The 17,086-nt window shown below is 40.3% G+C and overlaps 1 protein-coding gene across 11 annotated transcripts in view; it reads right to left on the bottom strand.

The window, feature by feature from the left end:
* Window positions 1-17,086, bottom strand: part of znf385b (zinc finger protein 385B) — a 435,743-nt gene that overhangs the window by 91,424 nt on the left and 327,233 nt on the right. For 2 of the 11 annotated variants that reach the window (XM_072579104.1, XM_072579103.1), the window contains exon 2: window positions 10,167-10,252. The exons of 8 other annotated variants lie outside the window; for them this stretch is intronic. In XM_072579104.1, coding sequence (XP_072435205.1) covers window positions 10,167-10,172 — 6 coding nt within the window. In that variant the 5' untranslated portion in view covers window positions 10,173-10,252. Of the gene's footprint in view, window positions 1-2,259; window positions 2,364-10,166; window positions 10,253-17,086 lie in introns of all 11 variants that reach the window. One more of the 11 variants, XM_072579105.1, reaches the window with a different exon arrangement.

Raw genomic sequence — 17,086 nt, 5'->3', positions numbered from 1 at the left:
TTTCCCCTTCCCCCACCTCATCCTAGTTTCAAACTTCCAGCTCAGTTACTGTCTCCTTGACTTGTCCGACCTGCCTATCTTCTTTTCCACCTATCCACTCCACCCTCTCCTCCTTGACCTATCACCTTCATCTCCTCCCCCACTCACCCATTGTACTCTATGCTACTCTCTCCCCACCCCCACCCTCCTCTAGCTTATCTCTCCATGCTTCAGGCTCACTGCCTTTATTCCTGATGAAGGGCTTTTGCCCGAAACGTTGATTTCGCTGCTCGTTGGATGCTGCCTGAACTGCTGTGCTCTTCCAGCCCCACTAATCCAGTATTTGATTTTCAGCATCTGCAGTCATTGTTTTTACCTTGCCCATTGAAGGCAGAGGGTAGTTGGGGGGGGGGGGGGGAAGGGTAGTTTTCTAGCTGGACGTCCCTGACCCAGTGGTGTTCCAAAGGGATCTATACTGAGGCCTCTGCCGTTTGTATATAAATGACTTGGATTAAAATGTAGATGGGTGGGTTAGTAAGGTGGCAGATGATACAAAGATTGCTGGAGTTATAGATAGTGTAGAAGGTTGTCAAAGAATACTGCGGGATATAGATCAGTTGCAGATATGGGCAGAGTAATGGAAGATGGAGTTTAATCTGAATGAGTATGAATTGCTGTACATAGGGAAATCAAATATTAAGAAAAAATATACAGTTAATAACAGGACCCCGAACAGCATTCACATACAAAGGGATCTTGGGGTTCAAGCCCATAGCTCTCTGAAAGTGGCCACTCAAATAGATACAGTGTTCAAGAAGGCATATAGAATGTTGCCTTTATCAGTCGGGGAATTGAGTGCAAGAGACAGGATGTCATGTTGCAGCTTTATAAGCGTTTGGTTAGAATACCCCATTCAATTCTGGTCACCACATTGCAGGAAGGAAGCAGAGACTTTGCAAAAGGTACAGAAGAGGTTTACCAGGATGCTGCCTGGTTTAGAGATTATGAGTTATAAAGAGAGGTTACAAAAACTCAGGTTGCTTTCTCTGGAGTGGTGGAGCCTGAGGGAAGACTTGACAAAAATCAGAAAATTATGAGATGCATAGATAGGGTAGAGAGTCAGAAACTTTTTCCCAGAGTTGAAATGTATAATACTAGGAGGCATGCATTTAAGGTGAGAGGGGGAAGTTCAAAGGAGATGAGAGTGGTAGGAATTTGAAACATGCTGCCAGACATGGTAGTCAGGAATGACAGGGGCATCTAAGGGGCTTTTAGATAGGCACATGAATATGCAAGGAATGGAGGGATATGGACCGAAGGCTCATTTCCGTGTTGTACTGTTCTATGTTCTAGAGGTGAAACTTTGAAGAGAATCGAGATTGGTAAAATACATATCATAGTGATCTTAGTGCAGAATTTAGACAATGCTAGAAGGAGACAAAAAATCAAAGTTTTTGTCCCACACTCATCAGGACTGGGACAAATAAAACAGGGCCACAAATTTATACAATATGTGGACAGGGTACTGATTATTTTGGGCTAGTAGTGTCACTAGTGTCACTTTCCATTTTTTTTAACAAAGCAGGTGCAATGTGTGTGTAAGAATTCCTCTTTCCTACTGAAGGGAAGACAATGGCATTGTCAAATTGTTAATGCACTATGAATCCATAGACCCAGACAATGCTCTGGGAAGGCAGACTTAAATATTCCATTGTGCTCGGTGACCTGGAAACTCAAGTTTGGGCATTAATTAAGTGCTGATGGCCAAGAGCAACAGCAGCAGAATTGGATCCCAACACAAACTGCAAAGCTCATGGCCTGGCATATCCCCAACTCACCATCAAACCAGGGGATCAAACTGGGTTCAATGAGGTGTGAAAAAGGGCATACTTAAAAATGAGGTACCTAATGAAGCTACAATACACTTGTGTGCCAAACAGCAGATGCAACAAATGACAGAGAGCTAAGCAATCCTGCTGTCAATGGATCAGATCTAATCTCTGCCACATCCAGTTGTGAATGGCAGTGGACAATTAAATAAGTCACGGAGGAAGTTGGTCTACATAAGTTCAGAGCTTCTATGAGGCTGAAGCATCCTTACCAATCTTCAGCCAGAAGCGTCAAATGTAGTGGGTTCAAACATAGACAAATGAACCAAACACCAGAGGTCAAGTATAAGTGACTGCCTTGACATCAAGGCTACAGTTGAACAAACGTGGTAGCAAGGAACCCTAGCAAAACTGGAATCAGGAGAAACCTCTCTGCTGGTTAGAGTCATACCTGGCACAAAGGAAGATGGTTGTGATTGTTGGAGATCAGTCATCTCCGCACCAGGATATCTCGACCGCGTTCCCCAAAGGATCTTGATTAAGTGGGTCAATGGGCTGAAAAATAGTAGATGGAGTTCAATCTGGATAAATGCGAGGTATTGCATTTTGATACAACAAATAAGGATAGGCTTATACAATTAAGGGTAGGGCTTTTGCAATTAAGGATAGGACCTTGGATCGTGTTGTAGAACAGAGGGACCTAGGAATTCAGGTACATAATTTTTTGAAGTTTGCATCACATAAAGACAAGGTGGTTAAAAAGGTGTTTGGCATGCTTCCCTTCATTGCTTAGTCCTTTGTGTACAGGAGTTGGGAAGTCACATTGAGGTTTTACAGCACATTGGTGAGGCCTCTTCCAGAATACTGTGTCTAGTTCTGGTCACCCAGTTATAGGAAGAATATTATTAAACTGGAGAGGATTCTAAAAAGATTTACCTGGACGTTGACAGGTGTGGAAGGTTCGAGTTATAAAGAAAGGCTGGATAAGCTGGGACTTTTTCCACCGAAGCGTAGGAGGTTGAGAGGCAACCTTATAGAAGTTTATATAATCATCGAATGTACAGATAGAGTTAATGATAGATGTCTTTTCTCTAAGATGAGGGTTTTAAGACAAGGGGGCAAGACTAGGAGAGAAATTTAAAAATGACATGAGGGGCAAATGTTTTATTCAGAGGGCGGTTTACTTGTGGAATGAACTTCCTAAGGAAATAGTGGATGTGGGTACAATTACAACATTTAAAAGACTTTTGGATAAGCACAAGAGAAGGAAAGTTTTGCAGGGATATGGGCCAGGAGCAGGTAGGTGGGACGAGTTTAGTTTGCGGTTACGTTCGGCACAGTCTGATTGGACCGAAGGGTCTGTTTCCATGCTATATGAGTATCCTTGGCTCAACCAGCTTCAGCCCAGCTACTTTCAGCCCCTTCATTAATGACACTCTCTCCATCACAAGATGTTTGCAATGATTGCATGCTGTTCAACACCTTATACAAATGAAGCAGTCCATGTCCAGATGCAGCGAGATCTGGATGATATCCAGCCTTGGCTGACAAGTGGCAAGTAACATTCATGGCACACAAGTGACAGCCAATGACCGTCTCCAACAAAAGAGATCATCCCTTGATAGTCAATGGAATTACCAATGCTGAAACCCTCACTAGCAACATCCTGGACATTACCACTCACCAGAAAGCAACTAACCATTTATTACGAAACAAAAAAACTCAAAGAACTGCAGATGCTGGAAATCACTATTCTTCAGAAGGGTGTGAAGAAGGGTCAATGGACCTGAAACATTAACTCTGCTTTCTCTCCACTGATGCTGCCAGACCTGCTCAGCTTATTCAGCAATTTCTGTTTGTGTAACTGTGTACATATTATGGCAACAAGAGCAGGTCAAAAGCTACAAGTCCTGCAGTGAGTAATTCACCCTCTGACTTCCTGAATGCTGTCCATCATTTACAAAGTACAAATCAGGAATGTGAAAGAATGTCTCCAAGTGTTTGGCTGCGTGCAGTTCTAACAACACTGAAGAAGCTCATTATTATATCCAGGACAAAGCCACTCATTTATGTAAATAACAGTCAGTCCGTCTGCTGCAGATGCACAGCAAGATACACTGCATAAATTCATCAAGGCTCCTTAGACAGCACCATCCAAAGCCATGATCGCTGTCTTCTGGAAGGGTAAGGGTAGGAGATACATGTCACCAGTTACAAGTTCCCTTCCAAGACATTCGCCATCCTGAATTGCTGCGCTTTCATTGTTGCTGAGTCAGAATCCTGGCTCTCCCTCCCTATTAGCACTGTGGGTGTTCCTCCACCTCAATGACCACAGCAAGTTCAAGAAAGCAGCTCAAGGGCAGTTATAGGTAGGCAATAAATGTTGACTTCGTCAGCGAATTACACATCCCTCAAAAGAGTTTAAGAAAAATCAGAAACAAGTGGCTTCTGGCATGTGAAAATACATCAGATTCTAAGCCCAAATGACAACCTTAAATTGGTTTTCTTGTAATTTTTAACACAATCTGGATTATTGAGTGAGTAATTTTCAACAAAAGCTACTGATTTACCATGTGCACTGCCTAAGAAATGGCCATTGGTTAATTAAAAGCTATAATTGATTTTTTTTTTAAAAAGTGTGCTACTGGACTTTGGAGAAGGGTGCAGCTTGATGTTTTCCCTCACAAGATTTAAATTTTATGATGTGATGTCATTTCTAAAATGCAAACTTGTTTTACAGGGCCAAAGAAGTTGTTCATAAGACCATAAGGCAGAGGAGCAGAATTAGGCCATTCGGCCTATCGAGTTTGCTCCGCCATTCAATCATGCCTGATACACTTCTCAACCCTATAGGATTACAGTTTAGTACACCATTTATAAAGCAGTTCAATGAAAAAGGCGTCACCTTTTCCTGAGTTTCCTCCAGTGAGATTAGCATATGAGAAGTGGAATCCATGTCAATTCAAATGATTTCGAAAGATCATTTCCAGCGGGATCATGGACAGCACATCTTGTGGAGGATCAGAATATCAATAACGATAACTTCTGAATTTCTGCCTGTGCAGACGTCAGAAGTTGCTGTCAGTTTCACGTTTGTAATAACAGCAAATGTTGACAGTTTCTCCATCATTGCAAGTGCAAAATGCAAACTGACATTGTTAGTAAGTGCAAATATTTCTGTTATTTCAGGTTTGATGGCAAAACCATTGCTAAAATAATCAGTGAATGAGCTTAAGCTATGTGGAATGTCAAGACAGATCTTTTAGAAACGGACATCTTTTATCCCATGACATCTTTTAATAAGTCCTGTTTTAGTTTAGCTAACATAGCAATAAAAGACTCTTGCTATGAGGTTAGAAAGTTAGTATACAGATCACTTATGAGTTAAAAAAAACTTTCTAAGATAGGCAACATACAGTGGTCAGACATGCCAGAATTCTTTGGTGTAGTGCTACAACTCTTAAATATAAATCCAGTGCCTGCACTTTATTTAATTGCTTGGAACCTTGTCACTCACAGGGATAATAAAAAGAAATCTGGGCTCCAGATGTGGAAATCCCTTACTTGATAGCTCAACCAGCTTAGATACAGCTTCGGCAGTCCTGATAAGATTAACTTGAAACTGTGAAAGATCTTATGGCTTATGAGTATTCTCACAAGTACTACTAGCTTCTCCGAACTGACACAAGACACTACTCATTGCAGTCTACACCTGCAGCTAACAGGCACCAATTAATATGTCATTCAGCTCATAAACAGGGTTTGAACATTGAAGAAAGAGTGGAATGGATGCCACATTTATGAAAGGCTCTTACATTTTAAGATTGTGGAAGTAAAACAGAGTAAGAAGAACAATCAAAAAGAGCAGCATATAAAATAATGGGGTGCAGAAGAAGGAACTTACCAAATGAGAAGCTTAAGATGATACATTTCATAATAAGTTTGGTATCAAGATGGAAGAGACAACTGAGACAAATCCGAAATGTGAAACTGGAGAATGTTTGTATGAACAGATGAAAAGGAAATAGGTTTATGGAAAAGTCCAAAAAGGGAGAAGCAAGGTTGAACAAGTATATTGTATTAGTCAGAGAGAGAGAAAAATGAGGAAAAAAGTCATCAAAAGGAAATATTACAAATTTGGGACAAATGAGGGTTTTGGGAGAGACTTAAATTTCCCAATGCCACCCTTACATAAATCACCAAGTCATCAAGAATTTCCTTATATACAAAGTGTCAAAAATACTAAAACATTAGGTAAGTTTTAAAATACATTTTCACTTTGATAAACATGTAGACTTTGAAAAGCTTAAGTACAAAGCCACTGCGCGTTAGTGAGAAGCTAATCGATAAATCGATGCTGTTTTTCAGCTGGCTGCAGATTTTATTTTGAATGCTGGGTCATAAGGTTCAGTGCCAAACCTACAGGGTAATCAGACCAGCCAGATTAACATTGTTTATACAAGAACCAGACATAATGCACGTGCCCTTTGATGATGACCTTAACCCGTAATCCCTCAACACCTCTCCATCATCTGCAGCTAGTCAAGATTGTGATGGATTACTAACTGTTCATCAGAATGGGAGTAACATCAAAAACTGAACACCATCCAGGCAACTCTCTGATACCGAACTTCTTTCTGACTGAAGTGCTATCTCCAGTTCGTTAATACTTATTGGAGCATTCAATGACATACAGCAATCAGTACTGGCAACAAACAACTCTTCAGATGGCAAGAAAGGAAATCCTGCTATCTTAAAAGTTCTGACCCGTGTTAAACCTATACATGAGTTCAAAGCATTGAGCATGCCATACAGGCTGTTTTACAAATATGCACTGGGATTTACTACAGCCCACCCAGAGCAAGAACCAAAAGGAATTAATCTTTCAATAAAATGAATGATGCATGAAGATGTTTTGAGCTACAAGTCATAACATTTGCTAACTTGTTAAATAACCATGGTGCAATGACAGGATTTACTGTGAAAATCTGCACGAGAACAGAAGGAATCTGTCTTGAAGGTGATGCCCCAGCCAAAATGCCCCATGTAAATAAGGACCAGCTATGGCATGATCTCAAGAAGCATGGTATCAGAATGGGTTCATCATTACCAGAATGTGTACATGTACAAAAGTGGGAAAATTAAACCCCAAATCCAGAAAAGATTTCATAGCAACAAGTAGCTCATGCAACCACTTTCTGGAACAAAGATGTCTAGTCTTGCAGATGAAGACCAACATCAAGCAGTGAGGAGCAAAATACCAGTGCCATCATTATCAGTTTCCAATGATTCAACATCAACAATGAAGCTATTTTGACAAATGAATTAAACACCATTAATTGCAATATGCCAATTCTGCCCAGAAGCAGTTCGAGTGAAATCTACAAGACAAGCCAAAATTGATAGCGTTACCTGACTACATAATGGCTCGAACAAAATGAAAGCCAATGGTAATTTTAAATGTAATACCATGGTGAAATCATGGAGTATTTGTGTGTGCTCATGAAGATAGATGAAGATGAAGGCAAGTTATGGATTGATATTGTGTGGGATAGGCAGGGACCTAAGTGAAAAAAGCAGTACGTTTAGATACCAAACAATGGATCAAATCAGGATCTGGCTATGATGAAATAACACCAAGCTGCAGTTATGTCCAGGGGTTTGATGTCCATGATTCAACTTTTGAATGAAATAACAAATCATTCAAAAATCACATTCTCACAAGAAATGGAACTGGTGGATAGATGAAGGAGATAAAACCTCCCCAAGGCGTGGAAGCCTGCTCTATGTTTTGTGTGATTTCATTAAATTGTAGAATGCAAATTGTCACCAGATGGTTCCAAAAATGCAGAATATTTATTTCAATGGAATTCAAAGTAATTTGAATGTTCAAGGGGGAATGATTCTGAAACTGAACGGACCATTTCTGATCAAATGTGGGATCCTTACAACAATGCTATAATCCAAGTGACTCAAAATGAATTAGGTGATCTCTTTGAGTCAGATGCTGAACTTAAAGGGCTTTTTTAAAAAAAAACTTTTATCGTGGTTAAAGATATCTACATACAATTAGATTGTTTAATAAACTGTGCCACATGAATCTAATGTGAATTACTAGTGTACTATTTTATATTTCAAAAGGACAATTCCCATCATGCCTACACCAGCAGTTTACACTTTAAATGTGCAAAAAAATTGACAAATGTTTTGAAATTATTTTTAAAGGCTTCAAAGGTCACCTTCTATAACACTGTTACTGGTACTGGTTTCCTGTGTCTGTGTTACACATAATCCACAGGATACACTGCAGTAATTACTCAAATTCATTAAGGAGCAAGAGATGGCTGGACTAGTAATCCAGACGACCAGGCTAAAACTCTGGGCACACAGGTTCAAATGCACTAATCTTAGTGATGGTAACCATAATGAGTTTCTGTATAAATGATCTGGTTCACTAATGTGAGCCTACATGCGACTCCAAATTGACAGCAATATTATTGACTCTTTTGTGCTCTCTGAACTCACCCAGCAAGCCACTCAGTTCAAAGGAGATTTAGGAAGAACAATGAAGGCTGGCCTTGCGTGAGAAGTCCACATACCATAAAAGGGAAATAAAGAGTCCTCCTCCCTCACAACCTCTGTTTCCCTTGGTGGTAATGTCATACCATCACTTCCAAGTCCATAAGACCATAAGACCATAAGACATAGGAGTGGAAGTAAGGCCATTCGGCCCATCGAGTCCACTCCGCCATTCAATCATGGCTGATGCGCATTTCAGCTCCACTTACCAGCGTTCTCCCCGTAGCCCTTAATTCCTCTAGACAACAAGAATCTATCAATCTCGGCCTTGAAGACATTTAGCGTCCCGGCTTCCACTGCACTCCGTGGCAATGAATTCCACAGGCCCACCACTCTCTGGCTGAAGAAATGTCTCCGCATTTCTGTTCTGAAATGACCCCCTCTAATTCTAAGGCTGTGTCCACGGGTCCTAGTCTCATGTTATTTGATGTTTGTCACTATTCCTTCACCATTGTTAGATCAATACTCTGGAATTTCATATCTAACACTACTGTGAGAGAACCAACATCACATGAACCATAGCAGTTCAAGATCAGTCTCCCACCATTTTGTTGAATAACTAGGAATCAGTAATAATTAATTTATTGCCAGCATTTCAACACTGTACATCATGTTCTATTTTACAATGCAAAGATAAGTAACATCAAATACTAATCTAACTTTATATTACAGTGATGTGTAAAAATTATAGAATTCCAACAGAATAGAGTCCCTACATTGTGGAAACAGGCCCTTTGGCCCAACAAGTCCACATCAACCCTCTGAAGAGTCACCCACCCAGACCCATTCCCGCTACCCTATAGTTACTCTTGACTAATCGACCTAACCTACACATCCCTGAACTCTATGAGCAACTTAGCACAGCCAATTCACCTGACTTGCACATGTTTGGATTGTGGCAGGAAACCAGAGCACCCAGAGGAAACCCATGCAGATATGGGGAGAATATGCAAACTCCACACAGACAATTGCCCAAGGCTGGACTCGAACCCAGGTCGCTGGTGCTGTGAGGCAACAGCGCTAACCACTGAGCCACCGAGCCTCATTAATTTTTAATTATTTCTCTAATTTAATCACTTTTTAGCATAAGAAAATTGTTTGGTCGTGACAGCCTTCATAGTTCAAACCTAACCGTAAAATGGCTAATAGAATGCAAGATATAACATTATTATTACTTTTTCTTTCCTAAAAATGCCTAACATTTTGTCAATTTGCCTAACTTCCCTTCAAATCTTTCTATATTACACTCCTCCCCCCCATGACAACCAATGGTGTCAAAGGTATTTTTAAAAATGTCTCCAAATTTACTGCTTTCTTTCTCAGGGAGTATATAATCACAGTTAGATGCATTTACACCAGTACAGCAGAGATTTAGAAATTCAACTTAGGAAGTAAGACCGAAAATCTCTGCTTCAAATATGGGTTGTACCTACAATGAGTATTTGATTTTCTATTTTTCATTACTGCTGTATTAGTTTCCTTTAAACTTTACAAGCTCTTTTGCAGTACTTCTTTCTCCATTCTGGATTGATATGTTTTGATAATTTCAGAAATGAATATTCATGCTTGCTTAATATTCAGATATCTTAAAATATCACAAATTAAAATGCTCACTGACATTCTACAAAGGGTTAGGAGTTATGGCAACACTACAAGCAGTGGGTAAAAACATTTAACATTCCCAACAGCTCAGTGATAATTAAATCTTTATCAACACATAATTTCAGTTTCAAATTTGCCTCCCTGAAAACATGAATCAAAATTACAATTTCAGCTCACCAACATTCTCCAGGATACTGTGATAAACTACTTCCAGATCAATGGCTCCCTTGCATCAAGAAACACTATGTTGGCCCCAAGAAACACTGGAACAGATAAGAAAACAAATGGCTAGAATACTGCTCATGTATGTATATAATTATTACAGAGGAAGGATGAGACTAATGTCAGTCAAAACAGCGAGATCCTTGCAATTTGAGTAAGTAGCAAAAGATAAGTTTAAAACCTCAGCAAATACTTGGTGCCATCACATTTCAGGGAGTTACCACTGACCAACAACTTAATTGGTCAAGTCAGATAAATACCGCAGCTTCGAGTCCATTTCAGAGACTGGGAATTCTGTGATCTCCTGAATTTCCATCATCTTTAAGGTACATATCAGGAATTTAATGAAATACTCTCCGCTTGCCCGTGTTACGATCTCTGTTGAAACCAATAACTTTAAAAAATGAAATTTGAGCTTTCAGTTAAAGCTGAAAGGTCATGAGGTTTCAGATTTTAAGACTTTGACTCTAGCAAAAAAACTAAAAGCACGATTGACTGAACATTATCTTTGTCAGTACCATATATGTTTTCTTATACCTCAATCAAAAACACTTCTTATATATACTTTATGCTGTTTTTCAAGTAGGCATTCAATACTCCTGGAACCAGTCCAAAGTGATGTTTAACTCATGAGGATTACTTCTGTTCTTTTTCTTTCTGCTCCTGGGAAATCTGAAATTCAGAACTGTCCAACAGTGAGTTTTATTTTCCTCAAACATTGTTCCTCTATTGCAAGTGAGGCAATTTTCCCGACTCCTAGTGAATTTGACCTTTTCAGTCTGAGTGTGAGCTCCTCCCTGCATTCCTGTTTGGTGAAGCACAGCATCTTGTTGCCAAAACTGCTGTCTCCCTGCTGCAAATCTTGACAGATTAACCATATGGAAGTTTTCAGGGATATCTTTGATCCTTCCCCTCTCAAAACTAATATCCATGACAACACTGAATCACATACAACAGCTATCCAGGTAGAATATCTGATTATCCTCAAGACTCTGAATTTCTTTTAGCTGGGGAGTAAGTAATTTGAAACATAACTATATACAGTCATAGAGTCATAGAGATGTATAGCATGGTGACAGACCCTTCTGTCCAACCCGTCCATGCCGACCAGATATCCCAACCCAATCTAGTCCCACCTGCCAGCACCCAGCCCATATCCCTCCAAACCCTTCCTATTCATATACCCATCCAAATGCCTCTTAAATGTTACAATTGTACCAGCCTCTACCATTTCCTCTGGCAGTTCATTCCATACACGTACCACCCTCTGTGTGAAAAAGTTGCCCCTTAGGTCTCTTTTATATCTTTCCCCTCTCACCCAAAACCTATGCTTTTTAGTTCTGGACTCCTCAACCCCATGGAAAAGACTTTGTCTATTTATCCTATCCATGCCCCTCAATTTTGTAAACCTCTATAAGGTCACCCCTCAGCCTCCGATGCTCCAGGGAAAACAGCCCCAGCCTGTTCAGCCTCTCCCTGTAGCTCAGATGCTCCAACCCTGGCAACATCCTTGTAAATCTTTTCTAAATCATTTCAAGTTTCACAATATCTTTCCGATAGGAAGGAGACCAGAATTGCATGCAATATTCCAACAGTGGCCTAACCAATGTCCTGTACAGCCGCAACATGACCTCCCAACTCCTGTACTCAATACTCTGACCAATAAAGGAAAGCATACCAAACGTCTTCTTCACTATCCTATCTACCTGTGACTCCACTTTTAAGGAGCTATGAACCTGCACTCCAAGGTCTCTTTTTTCAGCAACACTCCCTAGGACCTTACCATTAAGTGTATAAGTCCTGCTAAGATTTGCTTTCCCAAAATGCAGCACCTCACATTTATCTGAATTAAATTCCAACTGCCACTTCTCAGCCCATTGACCCATCTGGTCCAGATCCTGTTGTAATCTGAGGTAACCCTCTTCACTGTCCACTACACCTCCAATTTTGGTGTAATCTGCAAAATTACTAATTGTACCTCTTATGCTCGCATCCAAATCATTTATGTAAATGACAAAAAGTAGAGGATCCAGCACCGATCCTTGTGGCACTCCACTGGTCACAGGCCTCCAGTCTGAAAAACAACCCTCCACCATCACCCTCTGTCTTCTACCTTTCAGCCAGTCTGTATCCAAATTGGTAGTTCTCCCTGTATTTCATGAGATCTAACCTTGCTCATCAGTCTCCCATGGGGAACCTTGTTGAATGCCTTACTGAAGTCCATAGAGATCACATCTATCGCTCTGCCCTCATGAATCCTCTTTGTTACTTCTTCAAAAAACTCAATCAAGTTATTGAGACATGATTTCCCATGCACAAAGCAGTGTTAACTATCCCTAATCAGTCCTTGCCTTTCCAAGTACATGTATACCCTGTCCCTCAGGATTCCTCCAACAACTTGCCCACCACCGACGTCAGTCTCACTGGTCTATAGTTCCCTGGCTTATCCTTACCACCCTTCTTAAACAGTGGTACCACGTTTGCCAACCTCCCGTCTTCCGGCACCTCACCTGTGACTATCGATGATATAAATATCTCAGCAAGAGGCCCAGCAATCACTTCTCTAGCTTCCCACAGAGTTCTCGGGTATACCTGATCAAGTCCTGGGGATCTATCCACCTTTACCCATTTCAAGACACCCAGCACTTCCTCCTCTGTAATCTGGACATTTTGCAAGGTATCACCATCTATTTCCCTACAGTCTATATCTTCCATATCCTTTTCCACATCAAATACTGATGCAAAATACCCGTTTAGTATCTCCCCCATTTTCTACGGCTCCACACAAAGGCCGCCTTGCTGATCTTTGAGGGGCCCTATTCTCTCCCTGGTTATCCCTTTGTCCTTAATGTATTTGTAAAAACCCTTTGGATTCTCCTTAATTCTATTTGCCAAGGCTATCTCATGTCTCCTTTTTGTCCTCCTGATTTCCCTCTTAAGAATACTCCTACTTCCTTTATACTCTTCTAAGGATTCACTTGATCTATCCTGTCTATACCTGACATATGCTTCCTTCTTTTCTTAACCAAACCCTCAATTTCTTTAGTCATCCAGCATTCCCTATACCTACCAGCCTTTCCTTTCACCCTGACAGGAACATACTGTGTCTTGATTCTCATTATCTCACTTCTGAAGGCTTCCCATTTTCCAGCCCTCCCTTTACCTGCGAATATCTGCCCCCAATCAGCTTTCGAAAGTTCTTGCCTAATACCGTCAAAATTGGCCTTTCTCCAATTTAGAACTTCAACTTTTAGATCTGGTCTATCCTTTTCCATCACTATTTTAAATCTAATGGAATTATGGTTGCTGGCCCCAAAGTGCTCCCCCACTGACACCTCAGTCACCTGCCCTGCCTTATTTCCCAAGAGTAGGTCAAGTTTTGCACATTCCCTAGTCGGTATATCCACATACTGAATCAGAAAATTGTCTTGTATGCACTTAAGAAATTCCTCTCCATCTAAACCCTTAACACTATGACAGACCCAGTCTATGTTTGGAAATTTAAAATCCCCTACCATAACCACCCTATTATTCCTATAGATAGCTGAGATCTCCTTACAAGTTTGTTTCTCAATTTCCCTCTGACTATTAGGGGATCTATAATACAATCCCAATAAGGTTATCATCCCTTTCTTATTTCTCAGTTCCACCCAAATAACGTCCCTGGATGTATTTCCAGGAATAGCCTCCCTCAGCACAACTGTAATACTATCCCTGATCAAAAATACCACTCCCCCTCCTTTCTTGCCTCCCTTTCTATCCTTCCTGTAGCATTTGTATCCTGGAACATTAAGCTGTCAGTCCTACCCATCCCTGAGCCATGTTTCTGTAATTGCTATGATATCCCAGTCCCATGTTCCTAACCATGCCCTGAGTTCATCTGCCTTCCCTATATTGTCATCTGCAATCCTGTATTGTCAACACTTCTCTGGGACTTTGGGGACTTAGTCCAACCTTTGGTAAATCACAGGTTGATGCCACCGTCTACAAGTGTAAACAGCTTGCATACCTTCCCATTATGACAATATGGGACCCCTTTCATCCCTAATTATCAAATCATCCAGATGCGCTGTCAGGTAAACTTCAGAATAGGCCAAAACTTACACTTTCATTTTACCTTCAAATACATAGTTACAAAACATAATAATCATATAAATCTCGTAAATGTAAAAGGGGGCATCTGCAGTTCCAGCTTAAGAAATTTAATACCATTCAAGAGAAAGTAGTCCACTTGATCAGCATACCATGCACCACCATATTCACTTCCTTCAAAATGAGTAGAGAGGTGTATCATTTGTAGGATTCACTCCTTCAATAGCACCCTCAACCCACTCGTTCTACTACTTAGAAGGACAAGAGCAGTAGATACATTGGAACTCTGCCACCTGGAAGGTTCCTTCTAAGCTGCTCACCATCTTAGTTGGAACCATATTGTCATTCCTTCACTATTGCTGAGTCAAAAACCTGGATCTTCCTCTCTACTAATTTTGGAGGAAATGATACACCTCTATACTCGTTTTACAGGAAGTGAATATGATGGTGCATGGTAAGCTGATCAAGTGGACTACTTTCTTTTGAATTGTATCAAATTTCTTAAGCTGGAACTGCAGGTGTCCCCTTTTACATTTACGAGATTTATATGATTATTATGCTTTGTAACTATGTATTTGAAGGTAAAATGAAAGCGTTAGTTTTGGCCTATTCTGAAGTTTACCTGACAGCGAGTCTGGATGATTTGATAATTAGGGATGAAAGGGGTCCCATATTGTCATAATGGGAAGGTATGCAAGCTGTTTACACTTGTAGATGGTGGCAGCAACCTGTGTTTTACCAAAGGTTGGACTAAGTCCCCAAAGTCCCAGAGAAATGTTGACAATACAGGATTGCAGCCCTATGGGTGGTACCTTCATTGTATGGATTGCAATCGTTCAACAAAATTGCTCATCAAGCCACTTTCATAGGTAGTTTGGGATGGACGACACGAGCTAGTCTTTAGTCTCAATGAAAGAATAAAGTGCTTAAAACTATTAGATTTTCAAACTTAAGGATTTTGTCTCACAAAAGATTGCACAATACAGTAAATAGATGGTGGCAACATTTAAGTTAAACAGGAATGTATGGCCCACAAAAATATCCATGGCTTTGCTTCAGAATTTAGAGATACATATGTGATGTTTTCAAATTTGTAAATTATAATCAGATAAAATGTTATCTTCAGTGTGAGTTTTAGCTATAATTAAGTATTAGCAAAGACTCTGTCAACCTGAATTCTCAAATAGATGCATGCTTCCCTGTTCTCCAATTGAAGCATGCCATCTTATACAAGAGATAAGAAACTTTATTTAATTTGTTTTCTTGCTTGTTTCTGTATTCCTCAGAGCTAGCAGGCCATGTGGTCTCACGTAAGGGATGAATTCTTTCCTGATACTGAATTGATGTTTAGAAGGTCATATATGAAAAGGAATTTAACAGCAATGACTGCCAGTTGTTGCACATCTAAACAGTCTCTGATGCCTCTGATGCATGCATCTGAACCAGGCAATCTGGGTTCAAGTCCAACCTGCTCGAGAGGTGTGTTTGAACATCTCTGACTAGTTTGATTAGAAAATAATAGACCCTGCTGGCTAAAATTGGTGGTAGGCAAAGCCAGTCTATTATGTACAATAGCACTTCTGGATATAAAGAGAAAATAAAAGTCTTTGATGAGGAGTCTTGTAACACAGTGATAATGTCCCTATCTGCAAGTCAGGAGACCCATTCAAGTCCCACCTGCTCCAGAGGTGCATCATAAAATTTCTGAACAAGTTGATGAATAAATATCTGCCAGTCTCTGGCAAGTCATGTGTGCTTTCAAAAAGACACAAAGAGGTGCTCACAACATTGGTGTGATCAAATTTGAAACATTTCTCAACAAAACTGTGCTGAAGAGAAAATGATGTTTGCACCGACATCACAAAATGTCTCTAAAAATGTCTTGTGCCATATGGAGAAAATTGGCACTGGCACCAAGTGCCAACTTTCACACATATACACTTTTAGCTTATCTCAGGTTAAACTGAAAATCTATTGGGTAAGAGGAGGGGGTTGGAGCAGAGGATAAGGAAGGAGAATAGGATGATAATAATGAAGAGGAGAACACAGAATTTACTCCTTGTGGAGATCTGAATATTGATATGCTGCAGAAGGAGGCGAATAGGGAGAAGAAATTAAAGTCAAACCCACACATGGATTTCTAAACAAAGATCCAGCCTGTGTTTATGATCACAATTCTTGATCTGAAAGCTGCTGTTGCTTGATTTTTCACAATGATGCACCAACTGCGATGCTTTCAGTCATTGAATAGTGTTCACGAAATTGTGGAACTCATGACTCAGAAAGAATGGCAGAGGACTCACTGAGAATGTTTCATCTTAGTAGTGAGTCGCAGGAGAAAACTGCTGTGGTTTCAAGGTTGTGAAGTCCAGTAAACATAAGAAGTAGCACGCTCAGAAACATCTTGTGCGCAGGTGTGAGATTCCAAGGATGTATAGTAACAGGTATGTATGACTCTTGAGTCTATAACTCTAATTTACCATGGTGATTTGCAGAAAGCTTTTTCATTGTTGCAGATAGTAATGGATCACAAGGTAGCTGTATTGGAATTTTTGGCATCTTCCAATTTAAGAAATGATGGGGAATGATTCCATGCTTTCTTTAACTTAACCATGTAAGGAAGGGATGTCTTGCTCAGCAAATATTTATTGGCCATTACTGATGAATGGCTTTTGCCCAAAACATTGATTTTCCTGCTCCTCGGATGCTGCCTGACCTGCTGTGCTTTCCAGCAACACACCCTCAATTCTAATCTCCAGCATCTGCAGTCCTCACTTTTGCCC

Source organism: Chiloscyllium punctatum, chromosome 10 (assembly GCF_047496795.1).
Source record: "Chiloscyllium punctatum isolate Juve2018m chromosome 10, sChiPun1.3, whole genome shotgun sequence".
Taxonomy (NCBI): Eukaryota; Metazoa; Chordata; class Chondrichthyes; order Orectolobiformes; family Hemiscylliidae; genus Chiloscyllium; species Chiloscyllium punctatum.
The sequence above is the reverse complement of the archived record's forward strand: the minus strand, read 5'-3'. Positions and strand labels throughout refer to the sequence as shown.